This window comes from Corvus kubaryi, unplaced genomic scaffold, assembly GCF_017639235.1.
Source record: "Corvus kubaryi isolate FWS band 111438036 unplaced genomic scaffold, C.kubaryi_AGA036_p1.0 126, whole genome shotgun sequence".
Lineage (NCBI taxonomy): Eukaryota > Metazoa > Chordata > Aves > Passeriformes > Corvidae > Corvus > Corvus kubaryi.
The window spans coordinates 20,344-29,362 of record NW_024580661.1 but is presented as its reverse complement, the minus strand read 5'-3'; the positions used below and the strand labels follow the sequence as shown (position 1 = coordinate 29,362).

Here is a 9,019-nt window from a genome sequence, read left to right as displayed (position 1 = left end):
TGGGGTTAGTTTTTGGCCACACCTCATCAACTGATTTAGTTACTTAGTGCCCAGTTAGTTTCTGATCTATTACAAGTTTCTGCCTGCATGTGCTCCCTGCGCGCGCACACAATGAACCCGCCCGCCCGTGGTTCAGAACTTCGTGTGCCCGTGGGGGCGGGGCTGCGGGGGGTCACCTTGCAGCCGTCACCCTGGCTCCGCCCTCCGCGTCGCTGTCCCAGGGTACCGCGCGCTCTTCGCGCGCAGGCGCGGCGGGCTGGGATGGCGGCGGCAGCGGCCTTGCTGGGTCGGGCTGCGGGCCTGGGCCTGGGCCTGGGCGCGGGCGCGGGCGCGCGCGCGCGGCGGCTCCTCCGGTGCGGAACAGGATCGGGGCTGCGGGAGTGGGGGACGGGGACCCTCCTCGACGGTGCCGTTGTGTGCAAGGCCGGTGCCGCGGCGGAGCAGTGCCTGTCTCGGGGGATCAGCTCGAATCAGCGCCCGAAGCGGCCCCTCACCGCCTATCTTCGTTTTGTAATAGACAACCGTCCGGCTTTTAGGGAAAAAAACCCAGGTACGAGGTTTGAGGGGAGGCGGGGCCCGCGGTTGGCGCTGTTGGGCGCCGGAGCTTAGATACCGCCGCCCCCCAGAGTGGGGTGAGCCAGGAAGCCGGAACAACCTGTCCCTTTGTGAAAGCGAACCTCGGGAGCGATCTAAGCTGTCGTGATCTCGGAGATGCAACTCATCTGTTTATCTGTACCATTCCCGGGGTGAATCCAGCATAGCCATACTCACTGCCTGCACGTGCCTGCTTGGTCTTCTGTGCTTCATAAGTCAAAAAAGTGAGCATGCGTGTGTAACTTTAAAAATGCTTGATGAAATATCTCATCTAGGTAATACATGTTAACAATGATTTATGGTTTTCAATTATTTTTGGACTCCATATATTTGAAGTACACTTTTGCTGATATTATGAGCTGTGTATGATTTTATTTTGAGGCTTAGTAATTGAAAAATTACAGATACTTGATTGCATTACTGTATATGGGAGAAAAAGTAAATGTATTTAGAGGAAAATGGTTTTCTGTGAATATGTTTGATTTACTATCAGAAACTTCAGTTACAGGCAAGGCAGTGACTCTTGCCAGAGAGCTGCAGAATAGATTTGCTGGTTTTGAAATACTGTTGAAGGTTAAAATGTTTAAAGAACTATGGTCATATTGGGCAAATCCTGAGGAAGATTTAAGTAGGGAAAACCATTTGATATCCTACTTAGCTCACCAGTTCAAGAGTTCCACTCTCATAGGTTGGTAACTGATTAGAGTATATTGTAGTTATGCACCACACTAGTGTTTTCCACATTTCCAAAATTTGAATAATCTGCAAATAAACATACTGGATCTTATATACAAATTGAGAGTTTGGGGTTTTCTTGTTCCGAAACAGGTAATGATCAAAAATAACCCAATAATTTATTTGTTTTCTGTTATCAGTGGTCATAGCATCATATTTTCAAAGGTTTTAAGGCCGATTTACTTGCACTAAAACCTTTTCATTGTCTTGTTTTTCCAGAATTCTGAAAGTCAGGTTACTGAGAAGAGCTTAGTTACACTTTTCCACCATTGAGGTGGCTGAACTTTACATCTCAGGGGGGAGAGAAGCTCATCTGTTTTTTCTTTTATTGTGAAGTAGAGGGAAAGCCTGTAAAGGATTTTGCATGTAAAGAAGACCTTATATCCTCTTTGCACAACACTTGGGTTTGTTTGGGGTTTGTCTGCTTGGGGCCTTTTTGTGGTTGGTTGGTTGCTTGCTTGCTTTTTAATTATTCTTTTTCCCTTATCAAATTCAAGTCTGGCTGGAGGCCTCATCACCATAGTGCAAGAGCCAGAGGCAAAGGCAGTCAGCTGAAAACCAAAGCAGACTAAAGTAATTTTGTTTGCTGGAGAAGGAAATTACTTTTTTTTTAACTTCTTTTAAATAATACTGTAAGTAAAGGATAATAAAGATCAAAGTATATGTGCTATATTAAGTGGATAAAGTCACGTTATACTCGAATGAAGAATTCAGCAGACTCTTTTTGCTAAAAAAGTTAGAACTGGAAATTTTACTTTTGGTTTCTCCTGCTCCGCCCTCCAAATTCAGACCATTTTGCATTGTATAGAAAAGGATGCAGCTCAAAAGACAAAAAATACGAAATTTTTGTGGAGTGATAATAGCTGCCTTGAAATGGTGCTTCAGTTCATAACTGCATGTTTTGTTCCAGGCGAGCAATGACTCTTCCCCATCCCCCAAATACTGCAATGCCCTTTAACTGCCACAGTGAGGTAGTTTATGAAAGGAGGAAAATGCATTTGTACAGGAAGATGATACTTGTGACAGCTTTCTTTGGTAAAAACTGAAGAACCTTACTAAAGATACAATGTTGATCTTTATTTCTGGGCTTTCTGATTTTAATGTACAGAATCGAGCAACCTGGAACTGATTAAAAAATTAGCATGTGCATGGAAGGATTTACCCGCATCACAGAAGCAGGTAAGGTTGTATCCTTTCCCTGAGTACTTTGAACTCTACAGATGGTGGATTTTTATTTGGTCTGGTGTCTCTTGTGGGTTTTTTTGTTTATTCTGGTGGGTGTTTTTGGTTGGTGGGTTTGTTTTCAAAGGGCTTCAGACATCAAAACAGTTGGGAGAATTGGGAGCTTTGAATAACTCAAGGGAAGTGTAGTGGGGAGACCCTGGCTGAATGCCAGGTGCCCACCGAAGCCACTCTCAGCTGCTCTTCGCAGCTGGGCAGGGGAGAGAAAATACAGCAAAAAGTTTGTGGGTTGGAATAAAGCAGGGAGAGGTCCCTCACCAGTTACTGTCAGGGCAAAATGAACTTCACTTGGGGAAATCAGTTTATTACCAATCAGATCAGAGTGGGATAATGAAAAGTAAAAACTTAAAATCCTAAGACACCTTTCCTCCTATTCCCCACTCTTCCCAGGCTCAACATCACTCCCAATTTCTCTACTTCCTCCTGACAGCAGTGCAGGAGGACAGGGAATGGAGGCTGAGGTCAGTCCATCATGTGTTGTTTCTGCTGCTCCTTCCTGCTAAGTGGGAAAACTTCAGCATGGGAGCCCTCCCCCAGGGGACAATTCTGCATGAACTGCTCACAATATGAGTTTTTCCCATGGGCTGCAGTTCTTCAGGAATTGCTCCAGCATGTGTCCCTTTCCATGGGCTGCTGTCCTTCAGGAATAGGCTGTTCTATTGTGTGTCCTCCATGGGGTCACAGCCCCCTTTATGCATCTTCTCACTTCAGTGTAGTCTCTTCCATGGGCTGCAGGTGGATCTCTGCTCCCCCATGGTCTGCAAGGGCACAGCTGCCTCACTGTGGGCTGCACCACAGGCTGAAGGGGAACTTCAGCTCTGGTGCTTGGAGCATCTCCTGCCTCTCCTTCCCTGACCTTAAGATCGGTAGAAATGTTCTTCTGACATGGTGTGTGTCCCTGCCCTCTCTGGCTGAAGTTGTGCAGTTTTCTTTTTCTCCTTCTTAAGTCTTTTATCTCAGAGGTGCCACCACCATCACTGATGGCCAATAGAGGGTGCCTCTTGGAGCTGGCTGGCCTTGGCTCCATCAGGCATGGCAGCTTCTCATAGGAACCATTCCTGTACCTCCTTCAACACAAAAATCTGGCCATGCAAACCCAGTAAAGGAAGATACTTTGCTACTTGCACTTGTACATGACCTTGGCTTTAACAGTTCTAATCTCTTGCTGGAGAAATGATACAGCTCTCGTTCCATGTAGCTGTGGGGCTGCAGACCAATTCTTTCTCCTTTTTGAATGGCAATATTGCATTACATGTATAATACAAGTTTTGTAAAGTTGTTCTCCTCTTGTGTATAAGTTAGGTGAAACCTCAGTTTTAATGAAAGGACGAAATTCTTTTGCTTCATGTAAATTTCTTTTAAGAGTCAGTAAATTAAGTCATAAGTAGTGAAGTTTCTCTGAGTGGCAGTTTCAAGGGATAATGTGAAGCAACTCTAGGACTTGCTGATCTTTGCAAAATTTAAATGCTATTTATAGCAAAGTAATGGTTGTTCTTCCTTGGTTGCAGTTAACAATTAGAGGCAGTTAGGAAGTAAGTGCCGTTTTCTAAAGGAAATATCTTTGTTCAAAAGAATTGAGGTGCTCTCACATCCCGTCTGGACTTCTCACTCTATGTACCTTTCCCTTTGTGTCTCTGAAATGTAGAACAGGGAATCAAACATGAAAATCTGATGTTCTGGGGTAATTTTTTTCAGTCTATAATTTTTCTACTCATAGGTTAGAAACGTTAGCTTGTCTAATGGTCAAGTGCTTCTGACTGAAAGCATTTCTTTAAGGCTGGTGGTGGTTTGTGCCATAGGTTTATGAGGAAGCAAGAAAGACAGACTGGAAAAGATATGGAGAGCAGATGGCTGCTTTTAAAGCCCAACTGACTCCAGCCCAAGCTGCAGCTTTGAAAGAGGAGAGGAGAAAACAAGTGGCAAAGAGAAGATCAATCAGGGCAAAAAGAGTAAGTATTTTGAAGTTCTGGTTTCTTTTCTCTCAAGGAACCTGAAGTCTGTTTGTCTAGTATACAAAGCAGAGTTGAAGCATGTTTTAGAAATACAAAAGCAACTCCGAATAAAACAAAACGCACAACAAGCACAAACCCCCCAGAATGCCATGGACTAAAATAATTACTGGTGTTAGCAGCTGTTTTAGTGGCTTTCCTGTGCTTGAAGAGCACAGAACTAGCACATATCTTTGTGCTTAGAGGTGGCTTCTCTATGCTTTTTTCTCCCTATTTCTTGAGCTACCGGAGAAAGGATAGGCAGTAAAAGACATTTGGACCAGCAACTCTTTGGATGGGAAGACATCCAGAAATAGCTTTTCACAAAGACTTTGTGTCTGTTCCCTCATTAGCCCCTACAAGGTAGCAGCTGTTTGAAGTAGCCTTTTTTCCTTCCTTTCTTGGACTCTGCCACTGTATCGCTGCTGCTGTGACATCTGTTTGTGTCCATTACTATTATATTCATAAGGATCATCTTCCTTATTCCCTTTTGTCTGGTTTATGTATAAATCCTTAGAACCATCTGTAAAGGTACAATATTATGGTTTGTCTGGCAAAATCAAAGGGGTTACATATTGCTTACTTATTTCTGTGAATTAAACTGCTGGTGTGGCATTGCCCTAACTGGCAAAAGCAAAACAAATTTGGTTTAAAAGACCCCTATTTAGAGGGAGTTTTTAATCTAAATGATTCTGCTGATCCTTTTTAGAGTATGGCACCACAAGGAATTCAGTTGACATATCTAATACCTGAGCAGATGTTAATTTACAGCACCTAGGCTCCAATGGGAGTATCAGGACTGGAGAAAACAGGAAGTGTAATTGCATCTAGAACTTGCTGTACTTTCATTCTCTAGCCATCATCCCTGTAGGCAAAGCATTCTGATAGCAGAAACCCAGTTCTCTTCCAGCCTCTCACCTCTACACAGATGGGTGTCTGCCTTCTTCTCTGCACACAGGCAGTATTTCACACCAGAAACGGAAGCCTTACTGAAGAATAATAGAAAACCTGTCATCATTACTTTATTACAGAGTTGAATTTAGTAACACTTTTGGTTTCTGGAAGACTTAGCTGGAGTAAGAATCAGTTTTAAATGCTTTTTCAACAACTTGTGAAAACTCAAGTTGTTAGCTTTTTGTAGTGTAGCATTAGTCTTGAAAAGCACGAAGAGCATCTTGACATATAGTCTAGTTTACAGAATAAAACTCCAAAGAAAGAATTTGTGTTTGATTTTTGTATAAAATATAAAGACAAATGCTAAGTTTAGATTTAGAACAAATGCATGCTTAGTAGATGGAATAACTTCTTCTGTTGTTTTTAAAGGAATTGAATCTGCTTGGAAAACCTAAAAGAGCTCGTAGCGGCTTTAACATTTTCCTGTCAGAAAATTTTCAAGAAAGTGAGGGAATTTCACCTGTGGTAAGCCAGGAAAAATTGGGGGTTTTTTTAATGTATCCATTGTATTCAGGAAAATGTAGTTTAAATTCTGTCATTTTCAAAGATACTGTTCAGTAGTTCAGTGTCTCGATGCTGCATTGCTTAGGTTATCTTCTTTAGGCTGTGGCGATCTGGCTGTACTACTGACATGGCCTGTATAAAGTGCTGTGTGGGTATACAGCCTTAAAATTTTTGCACTTCAGTGTTACAGACTTCATTTGTTCCTTTTGTAAGGAGAGAATTATTCTTCTCTTTGTTTTGATGTAGAAATAGAATAGTTTTTCTAAGAGTTGTGGTGGTGTGCTCCTGTTCTGGCAGTAGCAGGTTATTTTACCTCCTACAGCTCGGTGGTATGGAACATGCAGGAGTTCCTCAGCGAACTCACAAGTTCTGCACTAAACTCTGCTTTGGGGTGATGTAAGTTACTGGTGGATTATAGCACTTGAAGTGGTGGAGACCTGCCCTGTGTGCATCATGTGTTCCTTACCCTACACATTTAGTCAGTAAGTCAGGATGGTGGATGTATTTTGTTTCTCAGTTTTCCATGTACAAGGCAGGCTTCTCCAGTCAGCTGAGGCCCAGGCTGTAAATGTGGCTCAGATGATGCCCAGAAGCTTGTTTTGAACTCTATTGTTTACTTACATTAAAAGAGTAAATAAGGGGAAGCAAGATTTGTGACTTTGTGCTTTTTTGCATTGGTTTATGCTTGGCTTTCACTCGTGCAGCATTCATCTGTACCCTTCTGAAGTCAGTCTACTCCTAAAATAGCCCTCATGTATTGCATGTTCTGCATTCCCTAGGCAAAGCTGAAGAAACTATTTGATACATGGCAAAAACTGTCTACTTCCCAAAAACAGGTATGTCAGAGGATTTGGATGAGGCTCTGATCTAATCAGAATTACAAACTTGAGTCAAAATTGATATATTCGTACAAAATCTTGAACTCAGTTGCTCAAAATGTAATACTGAGGAAAATACTCCAAGATATTCATGCATCTTGAAAAAGATTGTCATTACCTTTATTCCATGTGAGTCAGTGGGATAGAAGTTCAGTGTGCCTTAAAGTGGATGCTAACTAATATCTAGAAAAGAAGGTGGAATAATATGCAACAATTTGATTTTTTTCTAATAGTCCACAATATCTTTAAAAACCAGCATAAGAATTTGCTGCTCATGGAAAGACTATTTACAAGGGAAAGCAACAGAAATCTGCAAGTGATGTGCACAGGGTAATCTATTAACTTTGGTTGTCTGGGGGATAATTTTCTGCCAGCTTTCTCAGTGTATTGAACTACGAACCTGTAGATGAGCAAATCAAAAGTGGAGGGGTGCTCTACTGAAATCTGAACTAAACCTTGACATTTTCAGGTATTCTGTACCCTACTGTCCTTCCTCCTGAATGCTCTTCTTCCAGGTGGTTTTTAATGTGTACCTAGGACACACCCTATGTTCATGTTCTTACTGTAGAGAAATAAGTTGAAATAATTCTACAGCAGTATATATTCCTGTGCCTCACATAATCCAGCTCTCTCAAACTAGTGCCCAAATAAAAAAGCCTTAACTGTTAGTAGCAGTACTGAATAAACAACTTCTTCAGGGGATGGCCAGCTGTTGATATAACTGCAATTTAGTGCCAAAGCTTTGTATTTTTCTGCAAGTTTGATTTTTTTTTTTTCCAATTAGCTGGTGGTGAAAGCAAATGCCTGGGCTGTTCACTGCACAGGTGTTGTTCTAAGTCACCTTTGTGTTGCAGCAGTTTTCCAGAAAAAGACCCTTCTGTAACTCTTGATACCTTATTTTCTTTCAGCCATACCTGCAGCTTGCTGAAGATGATAAGGTTCGGTATGAGAATGAAATGAAGTCATGGGAAGCAAAAATGATTGAACTGGGACGTGAAGACCTGGTGCGTTCCAAAAAGCAAAGGCTAAAAAAGAAACCTGCTGAAACTGCAAAGCAAGCTGAAACAGCCAAAGCTTCCTCAGGTGGAAACAAGGCAAAATTAAAAAAATCCGAAGAATAAAAAAACCCCTTTGGTTGTACTATTTCTTTCCTGCTGTGTTAATGCTGCAGTCAGCATTAGCACTGAAATTTGGAAAATCCGTGAAGGGCCCTTTTGAAAGGTGATCAGGTAAGAGAGGAGTTACTGTCTCTCAGAAGTGACTGATACAATCACTGTAGGTGTAGCCTGAAATGTAGAACAGCAGTCGGTTAATCAACTGTGAATACTGATACTCACTGACATCAGCAGAGCTCTCCAATAATGGTAGATAATAGTCAGCTTTTATAAGGTATTTTTTAATGAAAAAATAAAGTTTCTTTCTTTATGAAAGAAAGAATATTCTACAATGTTACCATCTAAATTCTGTAAATAAGGATTGAAATCGGAATTAATGCTGCTATGTTTTATTCTCTCCATGTTATTGGTAGTGAGATGTTCTGCATTTCAACAACAGGCACAAGAAACATAAAATCCTAGCTTTTATTTTATGCATCTATCTTTTTGTACCTGTTAATCTGTGTATGCCACTTACATTGCATTTGATTAAAGATCATATGACTTTTGTATGAATGTACCTTTATTGGACTTTCATTCCATGGTTTTGTTTGGATACATACAAACATTTTTGACTTGCTGTTGTCACATTTGGGACGACCTAGATGGAAAAGAAAAAATGTGAACTGTTTGGACTTTGAGTTTTGATGTAATAAATACAGGTATTTTGAAGAGATGGTTGGTTTCTTTCCTGCAGTCTTTCCATCTTAGTTAAAGTCTTATCGGTATTTTGAGGAATCTGTTTTTACAAGGCAGGACAACTTTTTCAGTAGTTGGTGGATCTCATCTGTTCTGAGTGACCCACAAAATAATCATGGAATTCTAGAAAGGCTTGGCTTGGAAGGGTCCTTCAAGATCACATGGTTCCCATACCCCTCCTGTAGGAAGGGATGCTACTCACTAAGTCAGGTTGCTCAGGGCCCTTGTTGCTGCCTGTTCCGAGCTTCCCCTCCCCCCTCCCAAAGACATG

The 9,019-nt window shown here is 41.6% G+C and overlaps 1 protein-coding gene across 3 annotated transcripts; it reads left to right on the top strand.

Annotated features, from left to right (window-relative positions):
- Window positions 1–69: 69 nt before the first annotated feature.
- TFAM (transcription factor A, mitochondrial) lies at window positions 70–8,721 on the top strand. 3 transcript variants are annotated; one of them, XM_042021692.1, is made up of 6 exons: window positions 97–550; window positions 2,438–2,508; window positions 4,371–4,520; window positions 5,883–5,978; window positions 6,797–6,853; window positions 7,804–8,721. In XM_042021692.1, exons 1-6 carry the CDS (start codon window positions 112–114, stop codon window positions 8,014–8,016), a joined length of 1,026 nt encoding a protein of 341 aa, XP_041877626.1. In that variant the 5' UTR covers window positions 97–111; the 3' UTR covers window positions 8,017–8,721. The 3 variants fall into 3 exon arrangements, with proteins under 3 accessions (XP_041877646.1, XP_041877626.1, XP_041877637.1); XM_042021703.1 differs by lacking the exon at window positions 6,797–6,853; XM_042021712.1 differs by lacking the exons at window positions 5,883–5,978; window positions 6,797–6,853 and having other exon boundaries at window positions 70–550.
- Window positions 8,722–9,019: the final 298 nt, after the last annotated feature.

Excerpts from the sequence above, each read along its gene's own strand:
- TFAM (XM_042021692.1), top strand. The coding sequence starts at position 112 with ATGAACCCGCCCGCCCGTGGTTCAGAACTTCGTGTGCCCGTGGGGGCG. Across the intron at positions 4,521-5,882 it reads GATCAATCAGGGCAAAAAGA|GAATTGAATCTGCTTGGAAA; the intron begins GTAAGTATTTTG and ends TTGTTTTTAAAG. Across the intron at positions 5,979-6,796 it reads GTGAGGGAATTTCACCTGTG|GCAAAGCTGAAGAAACTATT; the intron begins GTAAGCCAGGAA and ends TGCATTCCCTAG.